This window comes from Wyeomyia smithii, chromosome 1, assembly GCF_029784165.1.
Source record: "Wyeomyia smithii strain HCP4-BCI-WySm-NY-G18 chromosome 1, ASM2978416v1, whole genome shotgun sequence".
Classification (NCBI taxonomy): Eukaryota; Metazoa; Arthropoda; class Insecta; order Diptera; family Culicidae; genus Wyeomyia; species Wyeomyia smithii.
The window spans coordinates 1,047,294-1,066,180 of NC_073694.1; the positions used below are offsets into that span (position 1 = coordinate 1,047,294).

Sequence of the window (18,887 nt, forward strand, 5' to 3'; positions counted from 1 at the left end):
TACTAGCGCCTGTAGCGCATAAATTGACGTGAGTGGTTCAGCACATTGATTTTCACTTAATGCAAACTTCACCAAGCTTGTTATCTTGGTAAAGTCGTCCCATTTTTTCTGCATAGTCTTGAAAAAAACAGAAGAAAGATATATGGATCTGAAGGCTTTAAAGTAATTGCTGGAGCGATAGAGTCATGGTGGGAAGATTCCGTCCTTTACAGCAGATTTGTAGGCTTGAAAAGAACTTAGAGCCCATTTAACCCAAGCAGGCGTCTAAGTTTCGTACGTCTTAAGATAGGCATCTGTTGACCATCTAAGCCTCATTGGAGTCATGTACCTCAGCAGATATTGGTGTTGACACTGAGAAATGAGTTCTCACCATCACTTTCAAAGTATCACAGGAGTTAAACTGCTACCCTATTTTTGTCAAGACCATTTGAATGATCTTTCAAAAGAATTTTGTACAGTGGAGCGTAGTTGATCTCTCCACAAATCCGTCTCGGTTATTTAATTTTGGCATGTCTAAATTCTCTGTTATATGCGACTATGGTTTCTTTGTGTTGGTCCTAATCTAAAGAGTTGTTTGCTTTCTAAAATTTTTCTTAATTTTGCCAATTTCTCGTTCCACCAAGAAACATCTCTGTTGGTTGTTTTTTGTTGGACAGGCTTCTGAAAATGATCGCAAAATCAGCTCTAGAATAAATATTTTTTTTAGGATCAGAAAAGGCCAAAACAAATCTCCTAAGCAGAGTGAAGCAGCAAGAGGTCAGATGACAAATAAAAACCTTATCTTCATTAAGTTTTGCGATGATTTGGCACGAAAGGAACCCCAAACAACGTCTTCTCAAAGATTGTTGTCTCGCATTTCAATACATTTCAATATGTGAGAAGACATAAACTTGGGGTTTCAAGTTTTCAGGATTCAATGACTTCATGGCTTCTGAATATTTAAGTACATTAAGATTGTCAGGCTACATTTTTTTTTCCGAAGCTTTGGAGTCAAATAAGTGCCGAACACAGGGATTTCTAGATTCATTTCAGGCAGGGACGGACAAAGGGTTATTTGAGCTGCAGGCGAAAACTGATTTGGTGTCACCATCACCCCCGTTCATCTTTTTTAAGTTCATATCACGAACATTTCTGACGAAGTAGGCACTGGCACAGGCAGCTGGCCTTGAGAAATCGATAAGCGTGAAACCATTAGAATCGATTTTCAATAAACTGATTCTTGTTTATGAATGTTTGTCTTAGTTCGCCTTTGTACGTCAAGTCAGAGTAAGAAGAGATTGTGGGCAATTCAAAGGAACGCATCCCGCAACTGTCCTGTCCGAATTTGCATTTCCGGGTTTTGTGCTTACAGAGCCAGCTTCGACGGCAGGCAATGCTCTCACGAAGTGGAACCAAATCGACAGAAAGGCTATTCGATTCGCAACGGATGGAATCGTTGAAGTTGTTCGGTCGAAAAATCCGTTTTAACCAAACGTTGCTGAGGACGCGGTTGGCACGATTACGGAAAAAGAAAGGAGTCTCCCAGCGAACTTATTTCGTTGCATTTGAGGATTTTGTCTAGCATCTCAAAATCCCTCAACAATCCTTAACCATGCGTGAGAGCTATGTTCCTCAGGTCACCGAACTCGGGGAGTAGGATGGTCAAGCAGTGGGTGTTGGCCGATGAGGGATGAAGGGCTGACCGCCAGGATTACCCAATTGGTGCGTTGTTCGTCGGAAAAATTACGTAACGCTGTAAAAGAATTTGCCTAATACAAATGCTAGTTGTCGGAGAGTCTCTTCAGAGATTTTTCGTTACGTACGCTGATCTTACCTCCCACCTCCCCTATGTAGCGTTACGTAATTTATGGATGCCGCCTTATACTATTCACTGCTTGCGGTGTCCAGGACCGTGGGGATTTCAAGAAGGATGGTGAATTGATCGGTGTGATGTATCTCCGTGGCAATATGTAATTGCTAAACTTGGATGTCGTTTCGTTTGGAAAAGTCGTTGCGTGCCCACCTTCTGAAGTTTGAGGATCTAGTCCGTCAACTCCGGTTTGAGGCTTGAAAAGATCGTTGTCTGTGCAGCATTGAGTTCGACTGTACCGGAATCCTACGATCCCTTGATGACGCCCCTGGAAAACCTCCCGGAAAACAAATTGACATACGAGGTGGTGAAGCTAGGTTACTAAGCGACGAGTCGAAGCGTTCGGACATGGTTCATACCAATACTGCCGTAATCTCGCAGACTGACGTAAGCGCCAAAGCGGCCGATTTGTGTTTTTTGCGATTAAACGATAGAACACACCAAACCGGACCTATAGGCAAAGAAATTTTATCAAAAGTGCAAAAAATAGCATCATTAATTCACGAAAACGCAATAACGTAACCGCCATTTCTACTCATCGTGACGTAAATCCAACCCAACTATGTTTGTGATGCTCTTACTGCATTCAACGACTCGCAAATTAAACCAAATTTGGCATGTAGACGCTTTTGAGAGCAGGAAATATTCCTATGGTGGTACGACACCTTTGTCTTCTCTGCAAGAGAAGGATTCTGTCCAAGTAAAACACATATTTGAAACAATTTTTCCGTAAAATAGCTAAAAATGATCGAAATGATGCCCAAGAGCCAAGAATTGCCCCCAGAGACTATTTTGAATTCTAAGATGGCAACTTATGGTTTCTTAATAACAGACCAAAATGGCCAAATACCACCCAATATGAGAATTTCCGGAATCAAAATGATACCCAGAGGCCAGAAATTAAGCCTTTTTGAAATCTAAGATGACGACTTCTGGTCTCTGGAAAACATCCCAAAATTATCGAATACTACTCAATATGGATATTTCCTTAAACGGGAACAGAAGCTTACAATTGACCCCAGAGAAGACCGTGTTAATCTCCAACCACGGATTCAGCTTAGTGCGTGCACCTAGGTTAACTGGTGATTACCGAGAACGACTATGGCGGAGAATTGTGCCTTTTTTGGACTCCGGAGGACGCACTGCTCGAATAAAACTCGCCGCGTAACGAAGTTGACTATCTGCAAAACTTTAATCATACTGTAGCCCTCTAAGGCCACGAAGTTTGGTCCATGCTCGTGGACAACTAGGCAGGGGCCACGAATGCTATTACATTCCAAACTAAATTCATTTCCAAAAAAGTATTCTCGAATCGCGATTATTCGCCTGATTATGAAAAAAAAAGTTGAGCGACTTGTCGCATACTACGATGGATGTACGTCAATCGGTTGTAGAAACAGTGAAATAAAAATCGCTGTTTCTACAACAAAGTGACGTTGGTAACATAACTTCAGTTAATGAACCTTTTTCCACAAATCATACGTTCGGCAATGTTTTGTGATTATATTAATGCATTATGTACAGATCGTTTGGAAAAAGCTTCGTACTAAAAATTTTACTCGCTGTCGCATACGTCAGTCTGCGAGATTACGGCATTATAGATTGTTGCCTCACATTTCAATGTGTGGGAAGGAGAAGACCAAAATTTAGGGTTTTAGTTTTTCAGGATTTCATGAATCTATGGTCCTGAATATTCAAGTACATTAAGATTGTAAAACCTAGTGATTTCAGGCTAAAAAAATTTTTCGAAGCTTTAGAGTCAAATTATTGCCGAACTCAGGAAAGGGCGATTAGAGTTGCAGCCTTTCAGGCGTAAACTGATTTGGTACCCCCAATACCCATGCTCAAAAATTTTCAGTTTATTTTACGAGCATTGCTGAAGAAGTAGGCACTGCCTAGCATGCCTTGAGAAGTTGATCGTGGAGAAGACGTGAGATTATTAGGATCGTTTTTCATTAAACCGTTCCTTGTTCATGAATGTTTTTCTTGGTTATGGGCAATTCAAGGGAACGCATCCCGCAACTGACCTGACCGAATTTCAAAATTTACATTCCCGGGGCACACTTCAATTGGACGCAATTGAAGTTTCTTTTGTACTCACTGAACCACCTTCGACGGCAGGCAATGCTCTCACGAAGTGGAATCCAACCTAAAATATGGAATGCTCTAGAAGAAACCTCTGCTGTAAAAGTGTCCATGCAAGCTCATTTCGTTGCATTTGATGATGTTGAATGCATTACCCCAGAAGAAAAAATGGAAGAAGGTGACTTGGTAGCTCAATTCTGCTTCACCTCACGCGACAGCTGTGATCCCCTGGTGAAGGTACTCGGGGAGAAAGATGATCAAGCAGCGGCTGTTGCCCGATGAGAAAAAAGGCAGACCACCAGGATGACCTAAGGGTTCGTCGGAGATAGGAAGAAGCAGCAGAAGAATTTTACCGGCAAGTGCCACCGCTATGGCAAAGTCGGGCTCATACAGAAAAATTTTCATTCGAAAAAAACAGAAGGAAAGGCTAATGCGACAGTAAATGGTAACCAGAAAAATCTGAAACCGGGAAGATCCAGTTATGCCTAGACTCCGAATACACTGATCAGCTCGTGATGGATGCACATATTCTGCGGTCCATGCGCAAGCTGAAAGATCCTGAAAGGTATGTCTAACAAAGAAGTTGAATTTACCATCCAGAATGTAGTACTGCTGCTGTAGTACAGTATCTTGCGTAAAACTTACTCTTGATCAAGACGCTCTTACAAGCTGGTATTGAAAACCTATTCATTGCATGTGGTGGCCAGGACCGTGCGGATTTCAAGCAGGACGGTGACTTGATCGGTGCGATGTGTATCCGTGGCAATACGTACTCGCTCAATTTGGATGTCATTTCATTTGGAAAAGTCGTTGCGCGCCCACCTTCTGAAGTTTGAGAATCTGGTCGTCAACTCTGGATGGCCAGTTCGAAGTGATGTCTGTGCAGCTAAACTTAATGCTGCACCGGAAACCTACGATCCCTTAATGACGGTCCTTGAACTGACGTATGCGGTGATGAAAACTCGATGGCTGAGCGACAAGTCGAAGCGTTTGGACAGGGTACATACCAACGACGAAAAACCCACGGCATTTGCTTGAGATCAACGTAGAAAGACAACAAGGTTCGAACTTAACGGGAATTGCCACGCCCGTGGTATACGTGGCCACATAATGAAAAATTGTCAGAAGTATATCAATGCCAACGTTACTGACGGACGAGCTAACGAGTCAAAATCGGTTGTTTTCATAACGGATACCGAAGGCAAACAGAAAGCGTAACAGTAATAGGATAGAGTTCCTGTTGAATTCGGAGACCAGTGAATTCGAAGCAGCATTACTCATCCGTTAAAATCTTGGATCGACCGATGTAATGGCAAAGAGCGAAGAATCTCTGGTGACCAAAGAAGCCTGTTCAATCAGCGGGAAGAGCAACTGTGGTGTTATGATGCATGCAACGAACGGCTCTCAGAGATATCCTGATGGCTGTAAAGATGCTAACGAAAGAAGGTGTATTTGCTAGAGGTGTAGACGATTGCAATAGCCAAAATTCGCCAAATCCTTGGTATCGTCGTCTTGGTCATATCAGCAAAGGTGGAATATCCACTCTGGTTCGTGAAAATCTTACCCATGGTGTAAGTTTCAAGCCGGAGAAAATCAAGTTTTGCGATGTGTGTGTCCTGGGAAAACACAGTCGGGATCCGTTTAATGGCATAAGGGATAGAGCTCATCGACTGTTGGAGCGAATTCATTCCGAAGTGTGTGTGAACCGATCAAACCAGAGTCTTGGGATGGTCATCGTTATTTAGTTACGTTCATCGATTATCAGTCCCATTTTGCTATGGTGTACCCACTGCGGAAAAGTTGACCGGTTTTCTGTTTAAAGTCCATGGTTCGACGGTTTTCTGCGTAAGTCGCAAACAACCAACGGTGACAATGTCTTCTAGCGAAACGTTGCACTGATCGCAGCTGTATCTGAAGCAGCCTGGTTGGTCAGAGTTCTGGAAGACTTGAATTGCAAATCACCAGCATATCATATCGAGATCAAGCACCACTTTGGCAAGGACCATGTTGCTGCCTGTTGTTCCTCATCATCAAGTTCATAAAGTTGAATTTAGAAAACCTATACCGAGCGTCTTAGCAGAGTGATTGAGAAATCAAAGAAATAGTTATCGGTTTCCGTTATACTCTACTAAATTTTTTGGAAATAAATATTGAAATTCAGTATAAATTTCTCAACTTTCAGCTACGTCTAATTTCCATAAATTATTAACGGGGCGGAGGAGGTGAATGTTATCCGAAGTTAGTGGATGTTCCTCATTTAAAATATGTTCAGCCACTTTTGATTTGAAAAGGTGTGGTGGGGCATTTTTTGAAACTTTACTTGCTTTTGTCACTTCTGCGAAATGTTCTTTGAAACGTATCCCTAGGTTACGTTTAGTTTGTCCAATGTAAACCATGTTACAGTGACTGCATGCAATTTTATAAATTCCAGCTTTGTTCAGGGTATCAATTTTGTTTTGAGTTGGGTATTTCACTAGTGTAGACAATGTCCATCCCAAATTTCCTAAATTTTGAACGAAGTGGGCGTGTCAAGTTAACGTCATATTCAACGGCTACCCTTTTCAGATCTTCTGTTATTGAGGTGAGTGTTGTAAAAGATTTCCGAATTTGAGCACGCTTCTTTTTATCAACAATGGCTTGAATGATACTTTCATTGTAGCCATTAAGTTTAGCAATTTCGAAAATATATTCCAGTTCCTTTTGCTAGGATACTTCACTTAGAGGTAAAGTTTCCATGCGGTGGATCATATGATGGAAGGATGCCATTTTATGCTGGAAGAGATGGTTCGAAGTGTTAGGTATTACCCGTTTTGTATTCGTGGGTTTCCGATAAATTTCAAATTCCAAGTCCGTAGACTTTCTGACTACAACGACGTCCAAGAAAGGGAGTCTGTTGTTAAGTTCTTTTTCAATTGTGAAGTTTATATTTTTATGGGTATTATTAAGGGATATGAAAAAAGTTTCGAGATCCGCCCTTTTCAAAATACAAAAAATATCACCCATATACCTCCACCATCGAATCGGTAAGATGTTCCTCTTCTCTAATGTACTTTCTATATTTGCCATGAAGAGCTCACATAGAAAGGGAGAAAGAGGATTCCCCATTGGTGCCCCTTCAGTCTGTTTGTAAAATTTACCACGAAATGTGAAGTAGTTTTCTTTCATGCAAAGGCGTGAAAGTTTCAACAAACTGTCAACTTTCTTTTTCCAAGTATTATCAGAATATTGGGAAAGGAGCCAGTCCTCTAAAAGGTTTAAGGTTTCATTCACTGGAACGCTAGGAAACAAGGCCGTAACGTCAGATGAAACCATTATCTCATCAGATTGGATGCTACCCGAGGATCTTAAATTTTCAACGAAATCTCCGGTGCTCTTTACTGATCGACTTGGAAATTTCTTGGGCATGGCTTGAAATTCTTTTACCAGCCATTTAGCCAATTTTTCTGTGGGAGCCCCTACCGCTGAGATAATGTCTCTCATTTCATTTCCAGGTTTGTGAATTTTGGGGAGACCCTTATTCTTGGAAGAACTGGATTTGAAACACGAAGATTTTGTAACGCATTACCCAATATCAGCAAGAGGAATAAGTCGCGGTTGCCAATATGGACCTTTATCAATTTTTTGGGTTATTTGTTCATCATAGTCAGACTTGTCCATGATGACGGTTTTGTTCCCCTTATCTGCTTTTAAATAGAAAACAGGTTTTTTACGTAATTCCTCAACTGTCTTTATATCAGACGAATTTTCATGACGTGGCAGTGTCTTAGTAATTTTTGAAAAAATTTGGCGTACTTCACCAGTTTGTTCTGTGGATAGTTTACAACTGTGACTTCTATATCGATGATCGATTGTTCAATATTGGGTCGTGGAGGAATTGCGAAGTTTAGGCTCATATTTAGAAGATTTTGCTGGGGTTGTGAAAACTCGTACGAAGACCTATTGACCACAAAGACGTCAATGAGGTGTACTTTGGCTGTCTTTCTACTACTGTTATTTCATAGAAGCAGTTGATTTAACTTTTTAAATCCCAATTTTCGTTTTCTTTCCCCTTCACACTTTTCGGCTACTTTAACTTTGGTTAGAAAATTTTGGAATTCAAAAGGAAATTCTCTGGCAAGTTTTAAATGAAGTGAATAACATTCCAGAGTTGTGGAGCTAGGTTTACTATAAAGAAACTTGATGCTACTTTTCAAACACTCCCGTTCCATATGTTTCATAATGGAGGGGGCTATAGGACTTTTAACTTTTACTCTCTGACTCGTGGGAGTGACATGATATTTCAAACAATTTTCAAGAAAGGAAATAGATTTGTGGATACCCGCAATGCTCTTTTTGAACTTTAAAAACCTATTTGGCTCATTTGGCTTGGATGCCATTGTCAAATTTAGAAAATCTATACCGAGCGTCTTAGCAGAGTGATTGAGATCAATCAAAGAAATAGCTATCGGTTTCCGTTATACTCTACTAAATTTTTTGGAAAAAAATATTGAAATTCAGTCCGCAAATATATATTTCGACTGTGACTTACAGTCTTCTTCAGTGCTTATGTGGACTGGTAAAGAGCAAAGCGTAAATCCTGTTTTTTATTTGTAGTAGGTAAAAATGGAAATTTAGCACTCTTAAATGGAGTTAGGTAGGGGATTATGCGGTCGATTGTTTACCGTACCATGTCTGGGGTTTTTGGGGAGCAGATTGAATAGCCATGAGGGGTGATTACCTGCGTCTTTGTTGAGAAGCGTGCATGAGTGTTGTTTATAAATTTCTAAACTTTCAGCTACGTCTAATTTCCATAAATTATTAACGGGGCGGAGGAGGTGAATGTTATCCGAAGTTAGTGGATGTTCCTCGTTTACCAGTCCACATAAGCTTTGCTCTTTACCAGTCCACATAAGCACTGAGGAAGACTGTAAGTCACAGTCGAAATATATATTTGCGGACTGAATTTCAATATTTATTTCCAAAAAAAATAGTAGAGTATAACGGAAACCGATAACTATTTCTTTGATTTCATCAAGTTGAAGCCAATCTTCACTACCGAGCAACAAGCAGACCTGCTCACGACGGCATTGCACGTTATACGATTCCAGTTTATGAGGAGCAAGTATCACATATCAATAAAAAGTATTGCGCCTAAGAGTTATCGGAGAAGACGAATCAGAATTAATTGAACGCACTTCGTGGAAGGCGTTTATTCTCAATACCTTAGTCGATAGCATAAATTGCAATCCGCAAAATATAATCGTTATAAGTATATGTTAACTTCTTCCTATAGTCTAGGAGTACAACCATAATCTATTAACTGCCTTGGTAATCACATAGTCGAGATGTGCATCCTAGTACAGCTTAGCATCAAGAATAACTCCCAGATATTTAACCTATATACTGATGGATCTTTCACTGTTTCAAGCTTGAGAATTTTCAGATTGAATTTCCCCTTCTTAGTGAAAGGTGTGCTCCTTGCATTTTTTTTTCGATTTTTTTTTTGTGAAACCGTACGACTTTCAGCTGAAATCTGAGTAAAGTAAAATTATGTTATGCTCTCTGGATTTAGTAGAACTTACAATTTAATGTGTTTTCTAAAATTAATTTGAGTAGGGCAGCGAATCATTCAACCAACATGTTGAACGTGTTCGATTTTCTGTCTATTGACAGTAGAAAACTATCGCAGTAAGCATGGAGTTAAACACGCGGTTTAGTATCTTGTCTATCGTGTTGGTTACCGGGTTTCCACTCAAAAATATCGCTGCAGTGCAACTCTGGGTGGCATTTATAACTTCAAAAATCATCATACTGTGATTCCTTCAGGTCCTGTTCAAAGTTCATGATTTCGGGTGTTTATAACCTTCATTTACTTTGATTTATAAGCCTAAGTTGCATTCAGCTATGACATAGTACAGTGGTAACCATGCAAACGTCAAATTTCGAACCAAGATTATTGGGTCAACGACCGTCTCACAGACACATTTTGACTCATCAATTACATCGCTCCGGAGTAGTTGTCTAGCGCGCTGCTCGTGATCCGCTTGCTTTCAGCGCAACGTAGTAAGAAATGGCAAAAACCACTGCGCTCGTCCGGATTTGGTCGTAATTGGAAGCCACGCCGGCAAGTTGGGTTGCGCGGCACATTTCAACCGAGTGAATTAGAATGCAATTAAAATGACAACCCGTGAAAGGCCGCTCGCGATCACGTATAAGGCCACGAACGTCGTCTATCACCTAGGAGACATCTTTGCTCTGCTGTTTGCTTTCGCACGGCGATCTTGTTCCGTTCGTCCTATCCGCACCAGTTCTGATGGAAAGCGTGACTCAACTGCCAGCAATAATTGACTGGCTAGCCGGGACCATCTTCCGATCGATAAATCATGTACGACTCTCGACTTCGATGGTCCTGGGGCAGGGTGCTAAAAGCATTCGCACGCTACCCAGTGGCCAGTGTAGATCAAAACCAAACGCCGCTAGGCGAAGTGGAACGGATAGCCAATCTTATCAACACCCCTTCTAAGACGCGGAGAATCAATCAAAAGCACGGTCTTGGGGTCTCATATGAACACACACACGCAGGCACACTTGTCGCGTGAGAGTGGATCGGAAAAAAATAAATTATGAGGGAATTCGGTGCGGTACCCACGAGTGCGGAGGCCCAGGAATTTCTTAAACCAACAAGAAAAGGCCGGTGCAAGTCCATTAGCCACAGATGGAGAAATAATTGTTTAATTTAACATCAACGAGCGGGCAGAAGAAACGAACGCGAACGCGAAAAATTGAAACCTGACTTTGCAATTATCGGAGGAAGTGAGTGAGTGAATAAGCAGGCAACCAAGGAGAACGCGACGCTTCGACAAGGCTCTATGGTGCTTCCTTTGCGCCACTTTGTCGGCACCTTTTTACCGGTATATGAGAATATTTATATAAAAAGGCTATATAGATAAGATAGCTATATACAAATTTATGACCGCAAACACATTTCTGACCTGATAAGGTTCAATTTTTTTCTGCTGTTTATTCGCCGTAGTCTCTCAAATCGATGAGAGTCACACGGTGGGGTGACTCCGTACAAAAAATGTCTTGTAATTCGTTAAATTTGAAATTTGATCCACACTGTGCATTGATGAAATAATCCCCCCGTCTCTGAGAACTAACATACTTCTAGAGCGAAACTTTGTCTCCACTTTTTGATGGAACAAAAAAAAACAGAAATACACACGCACCGTGCTTTCAGACGTTTCAAAAGCGAAACCATCGAATCTTGACTACCAAGCCGGGGCGGTATTTCCTCAACACTAAAGAATGAAATAATACTTTAAAAGCAATTCGCTGCTATTCTTCCCTTTGCGAGCAGATAACTGCCGCTGCCTCCTCTTCAATTCTGGCTTCCTCAAACGTCCGTCCATCTGTCTGTCTGCGTTTGCTACAACAGCAATCGGAATGGCGCAAAAGGTGAAGAATGGTCGAACGGTCGTATAGAAAAAAAAAAACAGATAAATATATGGAAGAAACACGTACCGCAACCGAGCAAACGCGCGGCTCTCTTAAGTCGGAAAGATACGAACGAAGGCACTGTAAAAAGCACGCAAGCAACCGCCCCGCGATTGACCGACCGGCAGATTCTCTTTGAACTGTGGGTGAACTTCATCAACCATTAGCTAATAATTAGCAGAAAAAAAAACTCCACACCGCCAATCGGATCCACCGCACAAGAGCGAGTGACTTCCGGTGTAAAAATTTCACCCTCCAAATTTGACCAACACCAGGCTCAAACTTTCCCATAGTGGCACCATTAGCGCGACTACAACCGGTTTCTCGGCGCATCAAATTTTGTGCCTGTATACCACTTTCCGAGCACTCCGGAGCACAACTTCTTGTGGCAAAGCTGCCCCGGAACGAAGCAAACTTTACGGCCAACCAACAGTAGGACATTGTCCAGTGATAACACAGCCCACGATACTCACCAGCAGTTCTGCGTCCATCTGGGACCGGATACCGGTCGAGTCGCCTGCTTCGCCGGAGCTTGAGTTTCCCGATCCGTTGGAGGCCACCGTCACCGTCAGAGGTGCCGAGGCGACCGTCATGTTGTACACCAAATTCTGACAGGCTGCCACTGTAATCAGTTCACACTTGAGCTCTTCCACTGCCCGCACCGAATCCAACACCAAAACTGACAGCATTAATCTCAGTAGGCGATCGAAGAAACCCTTGGTGGCTGCCATGATCACTGCTATCTGCTTCCGATTTGGTTTATTTCAAAAGTGCATTCGCATAATACCCCCGTGGTCTTATTTTTTGCTCTTCTCAATTCGCAAGTTGAAATCCCCTGCACTACTGCATTCACATCACACACTTAACAAACATTTTATTCAAAGTTTCTAATCCCCGTACGGGAATCACGATCAGCACAAATGCTACCCCCTTTAGCAGAACTACCCTTTCTCAAACTTTGAATACTTTAAAGTACACTCGATTGTGGTACAATTTCCGAAATCCGACACAGAACGCCGACCGACTCACTTGTTTTTTGTTGTTGAAGGAAATCAGAAAAGAAAAAAAACCGACAGCAAACTCGAAAACACGTCCACACTCGATCGTAGTCTCTCAATAACTGAACTGGCAGCAACCGAGGAAAGAATGAAAACCTGAAAGCAGCCGCGCCGCCTGCAATGGCCTGTGAGCACGGGAACGGCAAAACCGATTGAAGTTGACCGCGCTTTCTGGCTGTCGTTCGATGCCTGTGCCGCAAAGATACTTTGCGCCTTGCTTCTCATCGCCTCCCCCCGGTTAGTGCTGCCGCCTCTCTTGTTATTTTTTTTTTCACCGCAGCAAGCAGCCATCATCAAAGCTGGCTGCGACTGCGATTCAGCGCACACAGAAACAGAGAGAAAGAGAGGAAAAAACTCGCACACCAATACCAACAGCTCGAAGGAGCAGTGCTGCTGATCGGAGTGATTTTAGACTGGATTTTAGACTGAACATCAGTGAAACTGAGGGGCATCAGTGCTCACTGAAGCACGCAACACAGTCACAGATACACCGAAGAAAGAAAGAGCAAGAAGTGAGAATTTATTGTACAAATGTAAACAAAAAACAATTTCGCACGGCACAGAAAACGGGATCCGTGCGTGCATGAATGAATAAAGCGGTGGCTAATCCCTCGATCCAAGAGGAATAATGTAAAACAGTTACATGTGGGTTAACGATCCCCCCCTCGGAAGTCAGGGACAATAAAAGTAACCTAACCAAACCCTTCAGGACTTCAGAACTACTAAAACAGCGCTCATAGCGCAAGTTCTGCGGTTTCTCTTTTGCGCCAATTCGCCATGAGGTTTCTTCGCAGCTTAATCCTCCCTCCAAGTTGCAATCAACGGTCTATTGATGAGAAGAAGAACCCTCTGCCGAAAGTGTTTAATTAGACGATAGAATAGAATTAAGCATTCATCCGAGTTCTTTTGATAAAAGTCTGATGGTAGAAAAAAACAGTCCATCAAAAAGGAAAAAAAAAAAGAGTTGATCCCATGATGATGCACATAACCAGCTGTTTTATCCGCTTGAAAACGCAACTAAATTTACATGTAATAATTCTAACCGTCTTTTGAAACCCTTGAATGCGTTTTTCCATATTCTAAGCATATTTTGGGATTATTTTAGCCATTCCTGGCCTTTAAAACCTTTTTCACCATTCGTTGTTTCGTCAAAAGAAAATATTTTTAGAAGGAAATTTGTTTGCCATTATTTCTAAGCTCATTGGAGTGTTCTCGTTATTTTGTTCGGGTTTGTGGAAGTATTTTTTTTTGGTTCGTTTTTTTTTATTCTGATATTCTTGAGAAGCATTTTTCCCACAATTCTGAGTCCAGTCAATTCACACTGGTCTTTTTTTGATTTTGCAAATGGTTTTTCGTCATTGGGAGTTAAATTAGACTTTAGGACACGTGTTTGCTCAATTTTGATTTCAATTTAGGATCAGGAATCCAGTATTATGTTGGTCTTTTTTGACGCTCAGCATCATGTTTTTGTTGTAATTCCGAGGTCAATCTGTGATCATATTCTTCACTGACCTGCTCTGGTTTTATATGCGTTTATATATTTGTTATTCTAAGCTTAATTTGGTATTTGTTTTTTTGCAGATCTTTCGAAGTTTTTTTTTACAATTCTGAAATAAGTTTTGTCCTATTTTGCACCTCGGAAATGTTCTTTTTTCAATTTACAGTCTAAATAACGATCATTTTCCTTTTAGCCTTTTGTGACCTGCTTTTTATTGGCCTTTAAAAATATTTTTTGCCATTCTGAGCAATTTTGGGCCATTATCTATTTGACCTTTTCTTTTAGAACCATTTTTTTCACATTTCAACATCATTTCCTGGTTTCAAGAAGCATATTTTCCAATTTTTCAACTGAACTTTGAATCGTTTTGTTTTTCTGGCTTTTAGAAGCATTTTTCTTTCTTAGCCCTTTCTGGTCTGTAAAAACGTTTTCTCGTCATTCTGCGATTGAAATTTTCTTGGTTGTTTGACTTTAAGAAAATTGCTTTTTTCACAATTCTGAGTTAAATTTAAAATTTCTTTCCTAGCCTCTACTGACCTCGAGAAACGTTTTCTCATTATCCACAATTAAATTGGGCATCATTTTCCTAATTTTGTTTTGGCTTTCAAAACAAATGCGAAATTACAAAATTAAGATCCCTTTTCTGATTTTCGAACCACTACATCGTCATTTGCGGGTCATGATCGGGATCGTTTCAATTTTCGTGGCATTTGAAAGCGTTTTTTCGCTGTTCTCAGCCTAATTTGGGAAACTTTTTCCAGTTATTTCGAGTTCAATCTGGCTTTTTTAACCACATTTTCTGATTTTTAGAAGTGTTTTTTACCTTTCTGAGCTCAATTTGAGGTGATCTCCTTTTTTAACCTTTTGACGCGTTTAAAAGCATCAAATATAGTCCTGATTGAGCATTTAAAATCCGAATAGAAGGCAACAATACTGTATTTGTTTGGTGATTTATTTGTTTATTCTTATCGCTATTTTCACCCCTAACTTAGTCATGATCTTTTTTTCTATTTTTATCACAATTTTTCTCTATTTCTTTATCATCGTTTTTCCTTAAATATATCTAAAATCTCATCAATTCGCAGCCATGTAACGGCTCTTCTGACGTTTGAGAGTGTTTTTTCTAATGAAATTCTCAGCTCAATGTGGAATTAGTTTGTGGCCTCTTACCGAGTTTTTGAAAGCACTTTTCACACCTTTGAACTTAATTTGGGACCATTTTTCTTTATCAAGCAGTTTTTTTTTTATTTTTATCTCGAAACCAGCTTGTTTTGAAAATCATTCGTTATTTCGGCATTCTAAGCCTACTTTGGCATGATTTTCTGTTTCGTCATTTTCTGGCCTTTAGGAATACTTCTCGTCTATTTGATTTGATCTTCATTTGGGATTATTTTCAATCTTTTCTAACTTTAAAAATGTAGGGTAAGGTATTTTGATCAATCGAACAGGCCTCAAACTCCTGCATTTTGATCAATATCTGCAATTTAAATGATGGAAACGAAAACTTTGATTGCCTAACTGTCTTACGAATATGAGGAATACCGTTTATCACAAAGAAATTCATCATTTAATACCGTTAATCACAAACGATGTTTGTTTGAAACAAATCGACCTATATTGCAGCCATTCAGGAGCCACTTCGGGTGCTGAAAAAAAAACGCCTGCAATTTCACCCAACACATTTGGAGTATTTCAACTGAATACATAGGCGGTTCCTAAAGCTGCTTAGAATATGTTCCCTACCCTATTTTTCACAATTTTGAGCTTTTTCCACTCTTTAGAAGCGCAGAAGTAACTCTGCTCAATTTGAAAGAAGCGTTTTTCTGCAATCATGATCATGATCATCAATTTAAAATTTTCTGACTTGGCCTTTTTTCGCTTTTTGAAAACGTCATTCTGAGTCTATTTTTTAAGTAATTTATCTTTAATACCTTATAAGCCTTTAGAAACGTTTTTTCGCCAGTCTGGGCATTTGATTTTGAGTTACACCAAGGTTGCTTTTTACGCGTTTTTTACGAGGCTTTTTCGTGGATTCCGGAATTTATGCGGTTTCTTACGCGGATTCCAGAATTTACGCGGTTTCTTTTACGCGGATTCCGGGATTTACGCGGTATTTTTTTATACGCGGATTTCGGAATTTCTACACCCGGAATGCGGAATTTACGCGAGTTTTTTTACGTGGATTCCGGAATTAACGCGGCACGTAACCCCCGCGTAAAAAGCGACTTTAGTGTATTTTCTGTCTGTTATGTGGCTTTGGAAATAAATTTCCGTCGTTTTAAATTTATATTGAAAAAATTTTTTTTTGCAACTCTGAGCTGAATTTGGAATTATTTTGGCCTTCACAAGTGTCTTTCGTCATTTTGACCTTCAACTTTGGATATTTGACCTTTTCATGCCCTCAGGAAAACTTTTGTCTTTTTAAAGTTAATTTGGGAATATTATGTTTATTCTGTTTTTGTTTCTATTTTGGCATTCTGGCTTTAGTTTCAGACCCTCTTTTTTTCAAATCTTTTCTAACCTCAAGAAGCGTTTTTTCAATATATTGTAATTTCATTTTTCTTTTCTGATTTCTTAAAGCCTTTAGAACACACTGTTTTTCAGTTTGAGATCATGTCCTGACTTTAAATTTCTAAAGGCTTTAACTCAGCTGAATTTTGGATCATTTTTAACTTTTCTTGGCTATTTGTATTGAAAATACTACAAGGTATACAGCCCTAGGGGTTGTATGGAATGGTGACGTAGGACTAAATATTTAATATATGCTAAACTAAATATTATTATATGCTGCGCTTAACTGTTCATAGGTAACACTACTGTTTATTTTTGATAGTCGTTATTTTAAAACTAACGATGCATGAATACATGAAAATTTTACACTAGTAGTAGTTGCGAAAATCTCATAACTCTTATCTTCAAGCATCTATAGTTCTGAAAAGAACCGATTCCATAATATTCAGTTAAAAATTCGTGCTACAGAACGCTGATAATCGCACCATGAATATTTTGAGTTGACTCGTATGCAGCTCTCGTTTCTCAATGTCGCGTACCTTTAACAGCTGCACTGCTCTCGCTTATGTGTAACAAACTAAATTGAAGCTGAATTTTCTACACGCAGTCTTTTGTATCGAGTTCAGAGCAGATTTTTGCAACTAAGGCGTGGCTACGTAGCTTCGAAAAAGAGGAACAAACCAAAACACCTTCGATACTACTGAGTGATTTTCATAAGCATCAAAAGAAAGGTTTTGCTTTCCCGATGCGCAAATCACTCTGGTTCTTAGATTAACTAATTTTCGTTTCTAACATTTGACTGATAACGGTGTTCGAGTGAACACAAACAAACAATTAAACCGGAAAATCACTCAATTTAGCAGTGCAAATTCTTGAAATGAGGGTTATATCGTGTTGTGATAAACTATTCATAGGTAACACTACCGTTTATATTTGGTGCGTCCTGGTCGTTATTGTAAAAATGATTATTTAGAAATAGATAAAAATTTCACACTAGTAGTAGTTGTGAAAATTCTCATAACTCTTATCTTCATCATCTTATAGTTCTGAAAAGAACCGATTTCATAATCTTCAGCTCGAAATGTAGCTACAGAATGCTGATGATCACACCACCACCGGTAGCATCGATTATTTTGTTGGCCGCGTATAAAATTTGCTCTCCGCTGTGCCCTCCAGCAGCTGTGCCAGCAAAATATTCTGCAGCGTACAATGGTTATTATTGCTGCCGTGTGCAGAATACAGGTAACATGCTCCGCGGTGCCTGGAAGTTGACTCGTATGCAGCTCTCGTTTCTCAATGTCGCAAAGCTTTAACGGCTGCACCGCACTCGCTATTGTGGAACAAACTAAACTGAAGCTGAATTTTCCACACGCAGTCTTTTGTACCGAGTTCAGCGTAGATTTTTACCATTAAGGCGTGGCCACGCAGCTTAGACAAAGACAAACAAACCAAAACACTTTGTTGAGTCAAAATATGTAGGCAGTGGAATTTATTTCGTCCATGTTATTGTTATCTGTGATTGGGAAGCAAGCCAAGAACAAGGGAAATGTATGGGAAAGCTTGACCTTGGAGCTTTTCACCTTTTTCCACCATTAAGCAGTAAAGCAACAATGTTGAACATAATATCAAAAAATTGTTACACATTTTATCTATCCACCGAAATATAAATGACTAAAATGCATTAGGTCGTTCGCTTGCTATAACCGTTTGAAATCTGACGCAACATTTGCCAGTTTCATTTTCATTTCACAAAGTGTAATCTAGTATAGAAAACAAAGACGTAGTCCTACGTCAAAAATAGACAAAAATTGCCGATTTTTCATGGGTTTACCTTCACACGCACTGACGAAACTACCCATGCAGGTTCAACAGGCCCGGATTAAGAGCTGTGGGAGCCCGGAGTCAAGTAACATGTCGAGGCCCCTTTTCAGTTGTCAAAATTTTAACTAAGGAACATATCATTCAAAAATTAAAGTTAACGAAAGGTTATATAAGGATTGTGTTAGTTCCGTTTAAAGTCCAGTTTTTTTAGAACTGTCACTAAATTTTTTGTGAAATTTTGTGGGGGGGGGACAAAATGTGGGGGCCCGTAGGCCATGCCCTCCTTCCTATATTCGGCTATGAGGATCAATCAAAGTAACCCGTGAGCTAGCATGAATATTTTGACAGCTCTATCAGTTGAACTCTAACCGTGATGGCACAAAAAATGAAGCAGGAAGCTACTCCGTTAAGAAGTGTGCGCGTTCAAAGAACGGTACCCCACCCGCCGTTCGAAAACGAACATCGGATGCCGGCATCTATTGGATAACAATCAGAGCATCGAAAAAAAGCTTGTTCCTTGACGGCCAACAACCCTGAACGACGAGAAGCTCCAAAGAAAAAGGAAGACCCAGGAGCAATTCCACAAAAA

The 18,887-nt window shown here is 40.2% G+C and overlaps 1 protein-coding gene across 1 annotated transcript in view; it reads right to left on the reverse strand.

Annotated features, from left to right (window-relative positions):
• LOC129717757 (frizzled-3) overlaps positions 1 to 12,614 on the reverse strand; it is a 67,547-nt gene extending 54,933 nt beyond the window's left edge. Inside the window, exon 1 of the mRNA XM_055667892.1 lies at positions 11,884 to 12,614. Coding sequence (XP_055523867.1) covers positions 11,884 to 12,141 — 258 coding nt within the window. The 5' untranslated portion in view covers positions 12,142 to 12,614. The remainder of the gene's footprint in view (positions 1 to 11,883) is intronic.
• Positions 12,615 to 18,887: the final 6,273 nt, after the last annotated feature.